Source organism: Quercus lobata, chromosome 5, assembly GCF_001633185.2.
Source record: "Quercus lobata isolate SW786 chromosome 5, ValleyOak3.0 Primary Assembly, whole genome shotgun sequence".
Lineage (NCBI taxonomy): Eukaryota > Viridiplantae > Streptophyta > Magnoliopsida > Fagales > Fagaceae > Quercus > Quercus lobata.
The window spans coordinates 24,577,690-24,598,004 of NC_044908.1; the positions used below are offsets into that span (position 1 = coordinate 24,577,690).

Below are 20,315 nucleotides of genomic sequence, written 5' to 3' on the forward strand. Positions count from 1 at the left end.
TCTTCGAGCATGCTTCATAAAAAGAAGAGAAGAAGAAGAAGCAAACAATAGAGACTACTAATAAGGTTGTCTTGAAACTTGTTTCAATTCAACTTTAGATTTTTCGAGATCATGAACTTTTTGAATAAAGTGGCACAACTTGCTCCACGTAGCGAGTTGTGAGCAGTAGAGAGGTGGCACAAATTGTGCCACTTTATGTGACACTAGCACAACTCTAAACTTCCTAGACTTTGAAAAAATTACAAGGCACAACCTAAGAGCATTTCCAGTAACTTCTCCAAATTTTTGTACTATTTGGAGAATAAACAGTGACATTTAGCTTTTAACTACCTACTTTTTCAAATACACTTTTCAACAGATTCTCTATCACATTCTCTATCTCATTTAAATATTATTTCTTCATTCATTGTTTATTCTTTTTTTAATCATCATTTATTCTTTTTTTAACAACTATATTTTTCAATGAGAAGTGTTATATTCACAACATTTTACGCAATAATTTCACAAAAAAATTTATTTGGAAAGTTGTTACTAATTCTAATTTAAACCCATTACTGAAATTATTTTTTTACTTGCTAATATTATCTAATAACAATTCGTTACTTAAAATTTATTGTGAAAATATTGTAGTAGCATTTCTTAATTGCAGTTTCTTATTTTTTTATATTATTTTTCCCTTCACACCATCTGGACACGTTTCTTCTTCTTTTTTCTTTTTTTTTTCTTTTTTTTTCTCTTGGTTTTTTCTCCACCACCCACGTATCCCACTCCTTTCCTCTATCTACCTTCTTTTTCTTTTTCTTCTAGTTCATTCCGGATCATTTCTTCAGCTCTCTCTCTCTCTCTCTTTCTCTAGCTCTCTCTTTTTTTACTTTTTCTATTTCTGCTTCTATTTTCTTTCCTCTTCAGCTCACTTCACACACACACACACACACACACACACACAGCCGACATGGCCTTCGTCTATCCTTTTTTTTTTTTTTTAATTTTTTTTTTATCTTGTTCTGATTCACTTTGTTGTTACAATGGAGCTTAGATAGGCTTTCATGCTCTTGATTTGTTGTTTTTGTTATGATTTTAGATTTTTTGTTCTAATTAAATTTGTATTTTTCCCTGTTCTTGATCTGTTATTGTGTTTGTGTTTTGATTGTGTTACCGTTTGAGAGAGAGACAGATGAACAAGGAAGAGAGGAGAAAAGAGAAAGAATATTTTTTTATTCAACCAGGTATTTATTTAAGAGAAAATAATGGTTTGGAGTTGATATAGTGTTCTCTAAATTAAGAGAATTACTGTAGCAACTCCAAAATTTTTTTTGGAGAATTTGTGTGTTTAAAGAAGCTGCTGGAGTGTGAACAGTAGCCGTTGGTGGTCCAAAATTAGCTTTACAGTGATTGTTGGAGATGCTCTAAAAGCCCTACACTTCTCAATAAAAACTTATGTGGCTATACAAACTTCTAAGTTGTAAATCCTGTCACCTCACTAAACACATGGCAGTGGTTTCCTCAAGTTTGCTTTTCCTCCTCTCTGCCATTTTGATTCCCATTCAGGCTTCTGCGCTGCTACCCTACCTATTCCCACCTACTTGTAAAAACAATTCTGGTAACTACACCAGCAACAGTACCTACAGGACAAACCTCAATCAAGTCCTTTCCTCCCTCTACTCCAACACCACAATTGATTATGGGTTCTACTATTCCTCTTATGGCCAAAACCCTGACAAAGTATATGCAATTGGACTCTGTAGAGGAGACGTCAATCCAGATGACTGTCGTGGTTGCCTTAAGAACTCTTCCATTCTTCTCACACAGGACTGTCCCAATCAAAAGGAGGCAGTAGGGTGGTGCGACCAATGTATGTTACGTTATTCAAACAGCTCCATTTTTGGCATCATGGATACTTCCTTTCATGTCCTCGTGTGTGACATGCAAAACGTATCTGCCGATAATCTAGCTCAGTTCAATGATGATGCCAATATGTTGTTGAATAACCTAACAAGTGAAGCCGCAGCAGGTGGTTCTCTTCGCAAGTATGCAGCACGAAGTGCAATCACAACAGACTATAGAAAAATATACGCACTTGTGCAGTGCACGCCTGATTTGTCTGAGCAAGACTGCATTAATTGCTTACTTTATGCTATTGCAGCTGTTCCAGATTATTGTGCTGGCAAGGTGGGTAGGTTAGTAGTTCTAACCAGCTGTAATATCAAGTATACGGTCCACTCCTTCTTTGACTCTACTGCAGCTTCAGCTCCATCATCAACCAATACCACCACTTCTCCACCATTAACCAATACCACCACTATTTCAGAAGGTATCCATGCCATTATGCCCATAATATAACTTATAATATATGTGGTCAAAAGAACTAGTTTATGTTTAGTCCTTGATTTCGCTATAAAATTTCTAACTTATTTACAATCTCTTCTAGGTTTGTAAGTTAATGCTAATTGAGGATCTTATCCCTCAGAATTTTCTAATGAAAATATATTTATGGTTTACTTTTGCAGGGAATCCGAGCAACACATTACGGACTGTCATAATTGTAGTTGTGGTATCTGTTGCCTTTGTTGTACTAATCGTCTCCATCTGCATCTGCATCTATTTGAGAGTGAGCAGTCCAAGGGAAAAAGCAGCAGAAAGTAAGTGAAAATTTGGTTTTATAATCTGTTATTCAAAAGGTTAACTAGGCTTTGTGTATATCGGCAAGGAAATAACAAATTAGAAGATGCATACCTTATTGATCGATGCAACTTCCATGAGTACTAGGAATAATGTTGGGATTAAAATTCTATTGATAGTCTCAGTACAAATTCCCACAATTTCAAAAAAATTATAATAAATGTAACTTCTTAATTGTAAATTAAGAAAATAAACCAATTTAAAAGCATTATAAATTGATAATATACCAATATATTAAAAAAGAAAAAGAAAAAAGGGATATGAAGAAAATTTAACAAAAATAAGTGTACGTACACAACAATAAAAGAATAGAATATTACCATCATGTTGATTGGCATAATGAGCCAACTTTACTTTACTCTCTTCACTCCCTCTGCCTTATCCCTCAAATCCAAACTGCCCTTTGTGATCTATGCTATTTAGAATAGAGTAGGTTCATGAGTTGTGTATTCTTCCAAGAGTGCTTTGGTAGAGTTCACTTCTAATTGTGGGCCATGAAGTTCAACCCATGTGGTAAAGAGAATATGGGCCTGTGGCCCAGCCTATGTAGTAAAGTAATGTGGGTCAAGAGCCCAATAGCTTAAGAAGAAAAATAATTTGGCCATTACTTGTTTGGTCCAAAGATTTTTTTGATAATTCAATTGTTATAATACAAAATGAGGATTTAAACCCTGGTCATCTCTATTAGAAACACTAAAGGGTGTCTATTGAGCTACAAAATCTTCTTGGCATTAATGCCAATAATTTCATGTTATTTTCTAGCCCAATATAAAATGAAAGGGCAAAAAAAAAAAGAGTTTTCAACAATCCAAAACATATAAAATTGTTGTAGAAGAATTTGTTGAGCTTAGTTTAGAGAGATGTAATTTTTAAATCCTACTGTTTATAAAAGTGAGAGATATTGGTTGAAAGTTTTTTTTTTTTTTTTTTTTTTTTTTTTTTTTTTCAGATGAACTTAACTGGGTAAGAGTTAGGGAGGGGGGTGTGGGGAGGTTTCCCTATGTTACATAAGAGTTAGGGGAGGGGGGGGGGTGTGGGGGAGGTTTCCCCTATGTTACATAATTAGGAATATAATTCCATATTAGAAGGTATTGGGCTGCCATCTTTTTATCTAGTAAGTTTTTTTTTGAGGAAGAATTTTTTTTTCTAGTAACGTTGAATAAAAATTTTCTGTCAACAACTGACTTCCTTTACAGCAACTGAAAAAAAACTTATTTCGGGTATGGTACGCGTATCGGCGTATGTATTTGAAATAGTGGTACTCCTCCTTAATTAATGAACTTGATTGATTAATGTAAGTATTGACTTGTTCGTGTAAAGATATTGATGATGAAATTCCAAGCGTGGAATCCTTGCAATTCGACTTTAGCACAATTAGTGTTGCGACAGACGACTTTTCTGAAGCAAATAAGCTTGGACAAGGTGGATTCGGGGCTGTTTACAAGGTAACTGTATAGTATAATATCATGGACAAAAACTATGCCATTATTAGTCAAAGACATTCTAATTTCCTCGTGATTACACAAATTTTTATTCTGATATATCATTAGGGTACGCTCTATAATGGACAAGATGTCGCAGTTAAAAGATTATCAACAAATTCTGGACAAGGAGATCTAGAGTTTAAGAATGAAGTTCTATTGGTTGCCAAACTTCAGCATCGTAATTTAGTTAGACTCTTAGGGTTTTGCATGGAAAGGAATGAAAGACTTTTGATATATGAGTTTGTGCCAAATACAAGCCTTGATCACTTCCTTTTTGGTATGTATGCACTTCTCTTTATCAAGTTGTGCTCATAAATTTCCTTTTGGGCTACATTTCTTGTTAGAAAATACCTCTATATATTTTAATTAATTATATCATATGCTTGATTTGTTGCATAGATCCTATCAAGCGTGTACATTTGAATTGGGAAATGCGTTGCAAAATCATAGGAGGTATTGCACGAGGGCTTCTCTACCTTCATGAAGATTCACGGCTTCGAATTATTCACCGTGACCTTAAAGCAAGTAACATACTTTTAGACGAAGAAATGAATGCCAAGATTTCAGATTTTGGCATGGCAAAATTGTTTTTACTAGATCAAACTCAATCAAATACAAGTAGAATTGTGGGAACCTAGTAAGTATCTTAAGAGTTGAGAACTAATGTTTACTTTGTTTCATGGAAATAACATCAAACTATTATTATTAATGCCACCATGCAGTGGATACATGGCTCCAGAATATGCAATGTATGGCCAGTTTTCAGTGAAGTCCGATGTCTTTAGTTTTGGTGTGTTAGTGTTGGAGATAGTAAGTGGACAGAGGAACAATTGTGTTCGAAATGGAGAGAATGTAGAGGACCTTCTAACCTATGTATGTATAAATTCTTTTCCCTCTTTCTTGTGAGTGTATCACTAGTACATAAGCATAAAATTAGCAAAATAAAAATAGCCATTAATTATATTACCCTAACTTAACAATGGTAACTATGGTGCAGCTAATGTTCCCCTTAAATTTCAAATATAAGCAATGTGTTTACAAGAAAAACCAATTTTTTATAAAAGTATTTATTAGGAATTTGAATTTTTCATTAACATTGAAAAAAATCCTAACAAACATGGGATAAAATGCATGTTATCAATAGTTAAATTGGAATATTATTTATTTTTGTAGTTTAGAGAAACATTACAACTCTATCATAGTTAAAAGGAAGAAAAGTAAAATTTTCTCATAAAAATAATTTCCTCTCTAATATTATGTCTACCCATAATAGGTAACCCATTTAATTATATCTTGCAGGCATGGAATAATTGGAGGAAGGGAACTGCTTCACATATTATTGATCCCACATTGAGACATAGCTCAACAATTGAAATAATGAGATGTGTCCACATTGGCTTACTATGTGTTCAGGAAAATGTAACAGATAGACCAACCATGGCTTTGATTGTGCTTATGCTTAATAGCTACTCTATCACTCTTCCGGTACCATCCCACCCTGCATTCTTTATGCACAGCAACATTGAATCAGACATGCCATCAAATTGGGAGCATAATTTAGACGTGGCAAGGTCAGATCATTCCAAAGGCCATTATGTTCAACACTCAGCAAATGAGGCTTCTATTACTGAACTATATCCTCGTTAGTGCTTTATGGAAGTTACAAATAAGATGGCATATTTTGAAATTTAATATTAAGGCATATATATATATATAGAGAGAGAGAGAGAGAGAGAGAGAGAGAGAGAACAATTTTTTTAACTATCAATATGTTGATTGATTTGGTTGTCCCAAAGAAAATAAAATGGTTTGTACCAATCCTATACAATTTCAATAATTAAGCTTTGAAGTGTATGATCAAACATGTTTGAATTTTTTTTTTTAATTGTTTTAATTTATATTTTTGTGAAAAGAGTAAAAATAGTTTTATTTTAGGGTAAATTTTAAGTTTGGTCTTTAACCTTTACATTGAATAGCAATTTGGTCTCTAACGTTTTAAATGTGTTAGTTTAGTCTCCAACCTTTTGGTATTGTGTCAAAATGATTCATGCCATTAAGTGATAGATAGAAAATACCACATTAGATGACATGTATTGTTAATTGGAATAATTTTTGTAAGGTTGAATTTATTCAACCATCTTATTGGCTTTATTCCGTGCCAAATTTGCTTGTAATTCAGCATTTAGTAACCCTGTATTTAGGTGGGTTTGATGTAAGGGTAGTGAGTGAGATAGAGTGAAGTTTGCTCAAGAGTGTGCAAGAAAACAGAGTGTCGCGGCTGGGTCTCGCGGGTGACTCGCGGCTTCAAGCCGCCAGAAGCAACCTCACGTGCCAAGCATGCTGGAAGGTGAACAGTCTGCTAGCTGGAGCACTACAGGACAAAACAGGACAACTGGCCATACGGTTATCTCGCGACTGGATCTCGCGACTTAGTCAAGCCGCGAGGTCAAGCCGCGAGCCACCCCTGTTTTGTAGAATTCTGACGTTTCACATTCCTCTCCACTCCAGTATAAATACCCCTATTACCCACGATTGAAAGAGAGCTTCCAGAGAGAATTTTGAGAGAGAAACCCTAAAGAAAAACCAGATTGTTTCACCCACAATCTCTACCTTAGAATCTCTTCAAATTCCTCAACTCTCTTCCTCTCCATTGTCAAATCCTTGAGAGGCATTATACCAAACCAGGTTCTCACCATCATCATCATTGTGAGTCTGTTGTTTGGATTTCTGGGAAGCAGTTAGGAAGGAACCAATCTTCATTGGTTGATGCTACGGTCTAGTAGCGGAATCCGGAAAGCTATAAAAGAAAAAGGTTCGGCGCAACCTCGTTGGAGCAAGAAGCTTGGAGGGCTTAGGTGCACTAGGTAGATTAGGCTTGGAGGGTCTATTGCTGTCCTTGTATCCCAACTATATTTTCTAGTGGATTGATTACCGCTTGGAGGGCGGCGGAGAGGTTTTTCGCCGAGGACTTCGGTTTCCTCTTCGATAACACATCGTGTGTTGTCTTTGTGTTTGCATCTTCCTTCCTCTATCTTTGCCTTTAAATTATCTGCTGTGGATTTTATTTTGTTATGGCTTAGATAGTATTTAATCAATTTCGTATGATAGCATATGTTAAGTTTCCGCACACTAGTTGTTTGACATATTGCTTGAATTGATTAAGTTGTTATTTGGGGGTCTAAACGTTCAAAGGTGTTTTTACACGTTTTTGAACTTTCAATTTTTTTTTTAAATTGTTAAAATTAGGATCTCAAAATCATTGTACCCCATACAAGCGACCTATGATTATCTGAATTCTAAAGCATCAAGGTTGAGAATGTGGACCTCTCAATTGCTTTCCAACTAGACTACGAGTCACCAAGAAAGTCTTCAAGCTTTGGAATAACTTGTTGGTTCTTGTTGGTTTTGGCAATCTAACTTGTAAGAAAAGAAGGAATTGGCAAGGTTTTGTGCTTCACTTTCTTTGGCTTGATTTTCTCCTTCTGAGCATAGAACACTTGGGAGTTGGGGTTTGGTTAATCAACAATGAAAAATGATTATAATTAATAGATTTATTCCATACATTTATCCCAGTCATTAAACTGACCGAACAATATTACTTCAATCTGAACCTAATGCAATCATATTCTAGATCTATAGTTCTGTTATCTTAGGCACAGTAGAAGAAAACCTTCAATTTTTGAAAACATGGAAAAATCACAAAACAAATGTGGGGCCCGGCCCAAAAATAATGGGCTATTCCAAATTCAGGCCTGTCCGAGGAGCGTCCTGTCCAAAGAGAAACCACATATGAAGCATTACTTAGTCCCGATAACGCTAAGGAAACCTGTCCGAGGAGTAACTCCTCTTCGGATACTACGAAGCCCAGACGAGGAACTCTCCCCAGCCATTTCAGTTCATCCTCCCAACATATAAAATGAATAAAATCCAAAATATCTCATGGAAAGCTACCACCACATTAATTGCGCCCCAACCACCCTCTTGGCCGCATTAATGAGGAAAAGACCCTTGAACAGTACCACCTTGGCCTTTGCAACTCACAAAGGGAGTGATGAAGGCGTCTGATGGGACAGGTGCTCGAGTAGATGCTTAGATGATCAACAAGTGTAAGGTTGAGATGAGAGGAGGAGAAATATATAATGTAGTGGAGTCCCTCAAAGAAGGGGACGGGAAAAACTGTATTCAGGACTAAAGAAATATAATCATACGTTAGAGATCCCTCCTTGTATTTTTTATCTTCTGCAACAATATTGTCCATGCATCAGACTGAATAGGCTCACTGAGGCTAAGTTCTTTCACCCATCCTCTACGAATATTTATTGTGGGTTGCGCCTTGGGCCAAAGCCTGATCAATAGAATTTGGGCCAGGAAAATCGTGCAACTACAACAAATATTCAAGACCGTAGTTTCCATTGTTTTTCTCAAGTTTCTCAGCAACCAAATAGATGTCCATAAAAAGTTGCAGTCGTTTTTGCAAGGCTCAAGTAAAGATTTGAGTGATCAGTGATTTATTAACATAAACTGGTTTTGTGATCCCAATTTTAACATAAACTGTTCTAAAAAAATTAAAAAAAAAATAAAATAAAAAATGAAATGGCAGTACTCATGTCATCTGATTTGGGATAAAAATAATTTTTTTTTATTTTATTTTAAGCGTTAGTCATATAAGCATTTTTCATAAATCACTTAATAGTAAAGACTATTTTGATACAAAACCAAAATGTTAGAGACTAAACTGACACATTTAAAACATTATGGACTAAATTGACATTTGGTGTTAAGGTTAATGATCAAACTTATAATTTACCCTTAATTTTATTGATGACTAACTTTTTGGAATACATCATCCAAGTCTGGTGGTATTTCTTCTGAAAATTCAAATAGTGTATAAAACACCCTTGAACGTTTAGACCCCTAATTACAAAATAACCAATTCAAGTTTTATGACAAACAACTAGTGTGTGGAAAATGAACACAAGCTATAAACAAAATTGGTAAACAATCTAAGCCAATTAAAATCACATCCATAACAGAAAATAAAAGGCAAAGATTAAGGGAAGGAAGATGCAAACACAAGGACAACACACGATGTGTTATCGAAGAGGAAACTCAAGCCCTCGGCATAAAACCTCTCCACCGCTCTCCAAGCGGTAAGTAATCCACTAGAAAATATAGTTGGGATACATGAACAGTAATAGACCCTCCAAGCCTAATCTACCTAGTGTACCTAAGCCCTCCAAGCTTCTTGCTCCAACAAGGTTGCGCCGAACCTATTTCTTTTCTAGCTTCCCGGATTCCGCTACTTGACCATAGCATCAACCAATGTATATTGGTTCTTTCCTAACTGCTTCCCAGAACATCAAACAGCCCTCTCACAGTAATGGATATGGTGAGAAAAGGTTTTGGTAAAAACCTCTCAAGGGTTTAGCAATGAAGAGGAAGAGAGTTGAGGAATTTGAAGAGTCTCTTATGTGAAGATTGTGGATGAATCAATCTTGTTTCACTCTTGGGTTTCTCTCTCAAAATTTTCTCTCGAAACTCTCATTCTTTTGTGGATATAAGGGATATTTTATACTGGGGTGAGAATGGAATTTGAAGAGTAAGGTTTTTCAAAACAGGGCTGGCTCGTGGCTTGGCCTCGTGGCCTGACTGAGTCGCGAGATCCAGCCGCGAGATAACAGAACGGCCAGTTGTCCTGTTTTATCTTGTAGTGCTCTAGCTAGCATGACGCTTCAACTTCTGGCATGCCTGGCATGTGTGCATCTTCTAGCGGCTTGCAGCCACGAGTCACCCACGAGATCCAATCATGAGTCTCTGTTTTCTTGCACACTCTTGAGCATTTCAACACTCTATCTCACTCACTACTCTTACAACAATCCCACCTAAATACAGTATTACTAATTGTTGAAATACAAGCAAATTTGGCATGGAATAAAGCCAACAAGATAGTTGATTAAATTCAACCTTACAATCTACCCCTTTGGCTATTTTGTGACAAAACTCTAAAACAGACTCTTAACTTAACATGTGAGTTGGGAATAGTTGAGCAAAACTCACTCACACCTAACTCTAGAAACTGTGAAGCTTTTGAATTATATGAACATAAAACTCCTGAAACACAACAATACACCATAATCATTGTATGCAGAAAAGCATGAAATGCATATGAAGCAGGCAATATGTGATCAAGCAAAGATGAAGTTAAGAAACAAACCATGGCTTGATCAAACAAGTAATCACTACAAGGTAGTGACCACTATGCTCATTCACACTTGGAATGAACACTTGAACATACAAGCTAACAAGAACAATGTAAGTTACTTGTATGCCCAACACTCAACCAATGCATAATATACTAAGTATATGCATCTAGGAACAATCCTACAAGGGCACAGGAGTGACAGTACTTAACAAGAAAATGCATGACATTTAGATAGAAGTACTGATTTAACAAAGTATAAAGGCTACATAAAGCATGGTACAAACCATAAAGCCTACAGTTAAAGAACATAAACCCTAAAAACTTACAAAAGCACCATGGGTACAAACAACATTATATACTGAAAAACATCAATAAGATATTTATAAAGTAAACCAAGTTTCAAAACCATCCATGTGTTATGAGTTAGAAATAAACATACACCAAAGCCACAGTGTATCAAAACCATAGTAACAACAATTAACCAAAACATAATACTTTAGCCATAAACATAAACAAAATAAATAAGATAGACACTATTTTTTATTGCTCCCCCTCAGAACAGTACTCCCCCTCAAGAACTGCTTCTCAAAAACTTCTCCCCCTTTTTGACCGGAATGGCCAAAGGGTCACTGTTCATGATGTGTGTTGAAGCTATCAAATTTTGCTGAGAGAACATCAAGTTGGTCCTGCATGGCTGCTATCTTCTTAGACTACTCAGTTTGGACTTCTCTGATTCCATCAAGTCTTTCCAGGATGACCTGAAATGCATCTGGAGGTATATCTGAAGAAGTTGATGCTCTAGTCCTCTTGCCACTCCTTCTGGGTGTTGAAGTTGATGCCTAACCTGCTGCCTCTGCCTTAGTCTCCATTGGGACACCCTCTCCATCATCACCTTCATCTTCTTCACCTGGAAGACGAACACTTATCCTCTTGAAGGTGTGCTTGTTAATTGCTGAAGGTGTAGACATGGGACTGATGTCTTGAGGGATTGCAACACCCTTCTTTCTGAAAATCCTCATGAGCAGACTAGGGAAAATCAGTTTAGGCATAGAAGTGGTTCTAGTCTCATCCACAATTGTATCAAATATGTGGGAGCTGAAATCAATGAATGCCTTTTTCTTAAGCTCCATCAGAAAAATAGCTCTGGCATTGTTAATTGTAGTCAACTTCTTTATAGGATACAGGTTGAACATCATGATAATAGTGAGACACCTCATGTCCACTGGAAAGGCTATGGTATTGAGGCATTTCCCTTCTGTCTGTCCACCAATCCTTTGTTGTACAATTTCTATAGAAAGCATCCTATCCTTATAGTTGATGAACTCATGATCTTCTAACCCCTCAAGACCTAGCACATTATCAATGTCATGTGCATCTAAGGTAAATTCTTTTCCTCTAACCCAGCAGCTTAACTCTTCTTCCCTTATCACAGCATTGGAGTAAAACTCCCTAATTAGGGGTTCACACACAACTGGTAAATCACTCAGCAGCTTGTCCCATCCTCTCCCCTCAAAACAACTAGGGATAAAGGTGTTTCTCAAGTCCTCCAAATCCACAAACCTTTCTTGTATGATTCCTGCCTTTAAGAAAAAATTCTTATATCTCTCAAAATGGGAAACAAACCTAAACAGATTAGGATCCATTTTCATTCTCTTATCTTCTTTCTTGGCAGGTGTTTTCTTCTTTGAGGATGAAGGAGCCATCTGTAAACAAGCAAAAAAGGCCACAAACAACAAAGAACAGTACATGTGTAAAACAAATCAGTACTTTGTTAGTGTCATAAAGAGATAAGTGTAGAGCAACAAGACCAAAGATGGCTTAAAGACAGGTATAAGGAAAAGCCTCAAAACTTAAACCAACAACTCAAAAGAGTGTACCCATTGGTAGATACTCAAGAACAACCAACAAACTGTAGAATAGTTCTAATGCTGCAGAGTATAATATCACCAAAATGACAAACATATGTCAATGAGACATATATTTTGATGAGAATGAGATGACACAAGATACTTAAGACAGAAGCACACATATGATCTACAACCACAAATTCAAATCAATAAAACCTAACAAACAAAACCCAAACATTTTGAAACAACACATCAAAATAAGATCAGCCAAGATGGGTATAAGTCAATCAACAAATCCTAAGCTAAGAGAAAGACAAATGATGAAGAACAAATCTAGCAACCTAAACAAGTTCATAAAAACCAAGAGCCTCATCTAGCTAAGCACGGACAGAGAACAATACTGAAACATAAACCCAACGCAAATCAGAAGAACTACACAAATAATCAAGAGGGAAAAGCTCAAAAACATGAAATACTGAGTGTAAGAATGAAAACCCATACCTTTTTCTTGAAGATTTTGAGTTGAGATGAAGCAAAAATGGAGTTCGAAGAGGGTGACACGGAGTGTTTGGGAAAGAGACAGTTGAACAGTCACATAAAGTTCAAGGGAAAACTGAAAAAGATTTTAAAAACTGCCCTCACTGTGCAAAACATGCGTTTTTCGCGGCTGAGGTAAGTCGCCAGATACACCCGCCAAAACACTTTTGAAAAATTTTCTAAGTGTTTTTTGCGACTAGAAGTCTCACTCGTGAGGGAGTCACGAGATGAGCCGTGAAAATCTCTGTGTACCCCTCGCGACTGGACCTTCCACTCGAGAACAAGTCGCCAAAAATGACCCACGAGCTCGCAACTGTGGCATGTAACTTGACTTACCCGCGACTGAGTCACCAAAACAGGGTAACATTGTTTTTGGAATTTTCAGTTTTTGAAGAACAAAATACTTTTCAAAAACACCTAAAACACTCAAAAATCTTTTTGTGTTTGAATCAACAAAGATTGAGCATGTGAAAACACATTTTATCAAGTACAATCACACAAATAAATATGGCATTCATTGAACATAAACTTGTGTTGTGTGTGGGTATCAACAATGAGATAGTCCTTAGTCTAATGTGAAGCTTCAATGATCAATTCAACCAAGGCATACACAATTAGCACTAGATCATGTGACCCATCTCAATTATAGAAGTATGCATATATGACCTCTCACAAGACTTGATTACATACTTTGGAGCTTTACATTTAACTCTACTTTCAATCATAATATTTGATCTTTTTGATCCTTTTGAGACAATCACCTCTCATTGTGAGAGTGATATTTGATATTTCACCTTGATGAGATAGCCTTTGGCTTTTTGAATAATCATTCACTTTAATTTTTGGTCGCTTTCCCTTTTCCTTAGTCGAATACTAGTATGTGCGACAGACTTTTGCAACTCAATATCTCTTTTCATTTGTAGATTTACATTTGGTGAGCTTTTCTTAGCAAAAACGAAAATAAAGAATGGGAAGATATATAGGCACAAGTCTATGCATGTCTCAAGATCAACATAACCATTCACCAATCATTCATGACAAGTTTGAAGATCTATTTACAACAGTCACATAGATTTCAAGATTTCTTCCACAGTGATAAAGAGTGCAAAGGAACAAGCTACACTCGTAAATGCACAAAGCCATTAGCACAAAGGTACAAGGCAAAACAAGTGTTAAGACAAAAACTCAACAATGTTGATCAAACTTTTTGATTTTCTACTTTTTATGTGGTTTTTGGATTTTTGACACATAAGAAGAAAAGATTGATCGAAAATAGGAAAAAGGAATAAACGATAGAATGCAAAAATAAACAAACACATTTCAACCAACACAATTAATAAGCAAACAACCAAACAAAGTCACAAAGCATAGGAAGTATTGATGCATGGACATGTTGCAATGCTTATGCATGAGTTCCTTTTTTCACTCACACGTCACTTGCGTTTGGGATGATTTCCTTATAGGATTAGGTACGAAAGTTAGGGCTTTCAAACCTTCGTGTGAAGCTTTCCAAGCAGTTGGTGAAAGCACCAATCATCTTCATCACGTGCATCATTCCGAGATCACCATTTTGATCTCGTGATAGTTCACCAGCCTAATTTCTCCTATCATTTCTAGGTCCTCGTGAGCTTGGAGCAGTTGCATTATTCATTGCTCTCAGCTTTTGAAAATTTGGCCGAGTATGCCCTTGAAGTCCGCAATGATGACACACATAGTTCGATTTAGGACCTCTTTGTGATCGTTGACGAGACTTGGCTCAAGATTCAAACCTGCTCACAGATTGATTATGAGGGTTGTTCACCATCCATTGGTTCTCCACATTCCTTTTCTCCTCTATCTTGGGCTTCTCAGCAGTAGGGCCAACTTCAACTGACTCTTTGGCCTTTATAAACTTCACTTCTTTAGTGATATTGCCAGATGTGCTACTCCCTTCGGTATATCCCAACCCGGATTTGTCTGAAAAGTTCTTTTGAGATGAAATAACATCATCTACTTCTTGGTGGTGACTCTCTCTATCTTAGCATTTGCTTGCATAACCTCTTGCTTAAAAAATCTCACTTTTGTGTAGGCTTCTGACAGCTCACCATTCAGTGTTTTTATCTCACATTTGGCCTCCTTATAGCGAATTAGGAGACTTTTATAGTCCTCCTCTGCCTTCTTCATCTTTCTCATAGCTACTTTGGCCACCCTTGTGTACTTACCCGACTTTTGCAAGAGTGAGTTATAATTTTCTTGAAGATTGGATGTGTTTTCATCTTCTTCAGCATCTGATTCTTCAATAACTCCCAGTGATTCTTCATCACTATGTTCTCCAAGTTTTCGTACAAGCAAATTCAACTCGTCTAAAGACTCAACATGGGCAATAGTCATAAAAGCTGAATAATTCCCTTCTTCGTCATAGCTTTCCTCAAAATCTGAGTTGGATGAATCCGAGTCACTCAGTGTCGTGGCATACACCTTACCTTTCGATTTCAAATAATTCGGACATTCTTTCTTAAAGTGTCCATGCCCATTGCATTCAAAACAAGTGACACCTTGTGTAGATTGTGATTCTTTTCCATCTTTCTTTTTGAATTCCCTTTTCTCCCTTTCTGAACTTTGGAATTTCCCTTTATCACTAAATTTGCCATTATTCTTGAATTTCAAGAATTTTCGAAATTTTTTTACAAGGTATGCAACATCTTTGTCAACCACATCTTCATCCGATGAGTCATGGACTTCCAACTTTTCATTAATGGTCTTAAGAGCAAGAGATTTGCTCTTCCGTTGATTGGGCAGCAACATTTCATAAGTCTGAAAAGAACCAACCAGCTCTTGGACTTTAATGTCATCAAGGTCCTTACTCTCTTCAATCGTTGTCACTTTGGCACGAAAGCTTTCCGGCAATGATCGAAGGATCTTCCTTACTATTTTTGAATCCTCCGTTTTCTCTCCCAAATTGAACTTGCTGACAACCACCTCATTCAATTTGCTATAGAAAGAGTCAAAGGACTCATCCTCACTCATTTTTAGCTCCTCAAACCGAGTGGTCAACATCAGCAGCTTGGTGTCTTTCACTTTCTTCGTGCCTTTGTAGGTGGTCTCCAATATCTCCCATGCTTCTTTGGCAACGGTAATATGAGAAATCCTATGAAACACATCTAGAGACACACCACAAAAAATTGCATTAAGTGCTTTACTGTTAGCATTAGATGTGGCGAGTGTTGCCTTATCCTATGTGGATTTGGCTTCCTCAAGCCTTGTCCAACCTATATCAACAACATCCCAAACTAATTCATCAATGGAACATATAAAAGCTCTCATGTGAACCTTCCAAAAAGTATAATTACTACCATCAAAATATGGAGGTGCATTTAGGGATTGAGACCGATCCATCTCAATAAGGGGTCAAGGATCACACTATGGTAATGAAACCACTAAAAGTGTACCCGCTCTGATACTAAATGAAAATTCAAATAGTGTATAAAACACCCTTGAACGTTTAGACCCCCAATTACAAAATAACCAATTCAAGTTTTATGACAAACAACTAGTGTGCGGAAAATGAACACAAGCTATAAACAGAATTGGTAAACAATCTAAGCCAATTAAAATCACATCCACAGCAGAAAATAAAAGGCAAAGATTAAGGGAAGGAAGATGCAAACATAAGGACAACACACGATGTGTTATCGAAGAGGAAACCGAAAACCTCGGCGTAAAACCTTTTCATCGCCCTCCAAGTGGTAAGTAATCCACTAGAAAATATAGTTGGAATACATGAACAACAATAGACCCTCCAAGTCTAATCTACCTAGTGTACCTAAACCCTCCAAGCTTCTTGCTCCAACGAGGTTGCGCCGAACCTATTTCTTTTCTAGCTTCCGGTATTCCACTACTTGACTATAGCATCAACCAATGTATATTGGCTCCTTCCTAACTGCTTCCTAGAACATCAAACAGCCCTCTCATAGTAATGGATATGGTGAGAAAAGGTTTTGGTAAAAGACCTCTCAAGGGTTTAGTAATGGAGAGGAAGAGAGTTGAGGAATTTGAAGAGTCTCTTATGTGAAGATTGTGGATGAATTAATCTTGTTTCACTCTAGGGTTTCTCTCTCAAAATTCTCTCTCGAAGCTCTCATTCTTTTGTGGGTATAAGGGGTATTTATACTGGGGTGAGAATGGAATGTGAAGAGTCAAGTTTTTCAAAACAGGGCTGGCTCGCGGCTTGGCCTCGTGGCTTGACTGAGTCAGTAGTCCTATTTTGTCCTGTAGTGCTCCAGCTAGCATGACGCTTCAACTTCTGGCATGCCTGGCACGTGTGCATCTTCTGGCGGCTTACAGCTGCAAGTCACCCATGAAATCCAGTCGCGAATCTCTGTTTTCTTGCACACTCTTGAGCATTTCAACACTCTATCTCACTCATTACCCTTTCAACAATCCCACCTAAATACAGGGTTACTAATTGCTGAAATACAAGCAAATTTGGCACGAAATAAAGCCAATAAGATGGTTGATTAAATTCAACCTTACATTTTCTGACCACACATCTAGGTCTGCAAATAGAATTGCTCTTCTAGTGAGGGAATTATCAAGTTGATTGCCTACCTTCTTTACATGCTTAAACCTACAACTCTGTAAAGAAAGTGTTAAGTGATCAATCTCTTCAATAAGGTGCCCATACATAGTCATAGATGGTCTCTGGTCGTCAATCGCCCAATCATCTTCCACCTCAAACTGCAGAATGCAAATTTTCATGGCAAAGTTGACTGCCCTACAAGTTGCACTGTGTGAGGAACGTGGATTTTCTGACTGAGAGCTGCTATTATTTCCCCTTATGAATCTCATATAACAACACCTATGCCTACCATAGCCATCTCCAAAAATATGGCACCATCAAAATCAACCTTGTACCTCCCTTCAGTAGGTTGAGTCCAACGAACATCACCCAAGCTAATTCTTCGCTTTGGCAATTTTCTATGGACATCGCAATATTCCAGACTTTAGCTCTGTATGTACGTAGATTTTTATTTTTTATTTTTATTTTTTTTATAAAAGCAGTGTAAGTAGAACTTGGTTAAGTTCGTTGTCACTATTTGTATATAACTAGAAACATTTGCTTGTTGAATAAAATTATCTTCTTCTTTTCTTTTATTTTTTTATTTTTTTTATTTTATATTTTTTTTATGAAAGTTGAATAAAATTATCTTTTACTTCTTTTGAGGGAAAAGTTTGATTCTTATTTATTTTATTTTATAATTCGATAGATACAATTTACAACGGAAAGAGGAAACAAGCCTACAAGATTCTTGGTAAATGTGTGCCTTGGTTTAATTTAGAAGTAACAATTTTTCACAAAATATTTCACAGTTGTTGGCTTTTGCCAAGACTTGAAATAGATTGTTAATAGTAAGACTTAAATAAAAAAAAATAATAAAAAAAAAAGATAAATACATGTTGATTCAACTGTAGTGAAAAATATTCTGTATGTAACAATATATATATATACTCAATTTAAAAATATTCTATTAAATTTGGTATTTTTAATCATGTGGTGCCATACAATCATCTATTATGAGATGCATCAAATTTTGGTTAATTTATGAAAAATCAATTCATCCCAATTATTGTTGAATTAATTTTTTTTAATTAGATTTTAAATTCTATAATTAGGTGTGTGATGAATTAAACTCTATAGTTTCAAATGTTGATAAATTAAATTCTATAATTTCAAAAATAATAAATTAATAAATATCATCATTCCATTCAAATAGATAAAGATTTAATTTGTTAATTTTGAGACCTCATGAATAAATGGTTTAATTGGTTACTTTTTAGACTCTCAGGATTTATTATTTTTGGAACTAGTAAGTTTAATTTATTATATTTTTAAACTATAAAGTTTAATTTTTTTTTTTTAATGAAACCAGCCCTTATTAAAATTTAGGAATATACATTACAATTAGCGCATATAAAACAGGATCCAATAGATGATCATATCATTCAAAGCCAACACTCTGATTACAGAGAAGGTAGATTTTTTCCTGATGACAACCCATATTACCAGATAGGCAATGAGTTGATTGAAATGCAATGACATGAAAGCCGTAGAAGATGTATCTGGTTGAATCGGATGAGAGAGAGAGAGAGAGGATTCAGAAACTGATACCGATGCAAGTACTAGAAGTTGAAAGTTGAATCTATCTGAGTGGACCTCAGGTTGAAAACAAAATCCCAACCCTTTTATTCATTAATAATAGCTAGTAACATGCCCTAGGAGGGGTGGCCCAGTGGGTGAGATCCCGCATGCAAGCACAAGGTCCCTCGTTTGAGTCGTAGCAGGTACCATGTGGAGGGTGGGCTCCTAGCTTGCATTGCGCCTCATTTGCTGGCTCTCTTGGGATGTTAGGGTAAGGTCTGTGGCATCCCGATCACAGTGTCTATGGCTCAATTCAACATTCCTTAGAGGGGGGTGCCCCTATTAGGTCACGCCCTGGGGTAAGCCACATATGATCGCCCCCGTCCCCCTTTCATTCATTAAAAAAAAAAAAAAATCTATATATATAATAATAGGTGAAGCAGAGAGAAAGTCAAATTAAAATTCTAAATTAGAGTTCCAATTTTGTGCCATGTGTTTGGATTTATGTGTGAACCACACCATAATTATCATTCCAATTGTTCAATTCAAATATGAAATTGGAGTCCAATTTTGCTCCATCTGTCTAAATTTAAGTGGGACCACATTATAATTATCCATCAATTCCCACTCTCATTAAAACAAACGTTGTGCTCCTTTTTCTTCTTTTTTATTGAATAACACGTTAGATTAACCTCCTCTATCTAGAATTCTGCATTTTAGGTTTAAAGGTTGTGCTGTTTTTTTTTTTTTTTTTTTTTTTTTTTTGGCCGAATAAAACCTTCTTAGTAGTATCAAATAAGTTTTTTAGTACAAAAAACGAGGAGCTAATTGTTTTAATTTTTGTGCAAGAATTTATACCACTTAGAAAACCGAGGGGCCTAATGCATTAAAACTTAAAGACCAAGAAAAAAGTGGCAAACAGAAAGATCAGTTCTCTCTATATAATGACATATTGCTTATAATATGTTATGGACGAACATAATAGAGGGCGGCGGCCAAGTACGGGATTCTGTACAACAGTCTAAACTGTGAGATCGATTATGGTCTCTCAAGATTCCGCCAAGGCTGAAGACATTTTTGTGGCAAGCAAATACTGATTCACTACCCACGAAGATAGCACTGTTGCGACGAAGTATTTTATAGGATCATTTCTGTAATAATTGTGATGAAGTCCCACAAGATACTCTTCATGTATAATGGCATTGTCCACGTTCAAAGGGGGTTTCATCCATTCTATATATCTCCTAAACTACTCCAAGAATTTTGATGGGTGTAGACATGTAGTTTTGCTTTGTCCCATGTAAGTCCATGGCTCACTTACAAGCTCAATTAATATGCTCGCCATGTGGACTCTTTTCAGGTGTGGATGCAATAGCTTCAACCATATTGCTTGATTAAGCGTCAACCATATTCCTATGTAATGAAAGTTATTGCTATTCACTCCAAAA

At 36.3% G+C, this 20,315-nt stretch overlaps 1 protein-coding gene across 1 annotated transcript; it reads left to right on the top strand.

Moving 5' to 3' along the window:
- Positions 1–1,148: 1,148 nt before the first annotated feature.
- Positions 1,149–5,992, top strand: LOC115989156 (cysteine-rich receptor-like protein kinase 10). The gene is made up of 7 exons (XM_031112816.1): positions 1,149–2,311; positions 2,508–2,639; positions 4,000–4,124; positions 4,230–4,440; positions 4,563–4,800; positions 4,886–5,036; positions 5,463–5,992. The coding sequence occupies exons 1-7, from the start codon at positions 1,438–1,440 to the stop codon at positions 5,808–5,810; spliced, it is 2,079 nt and encodes a 692-aa protein (XP_030968676.1). The 5' UTR covers positions 1,149–1,437; the 3' UTR covers positions 5,811–5,992.
- Positions 5,993–20,315: the final 14,323 nt, after the last annotated feature.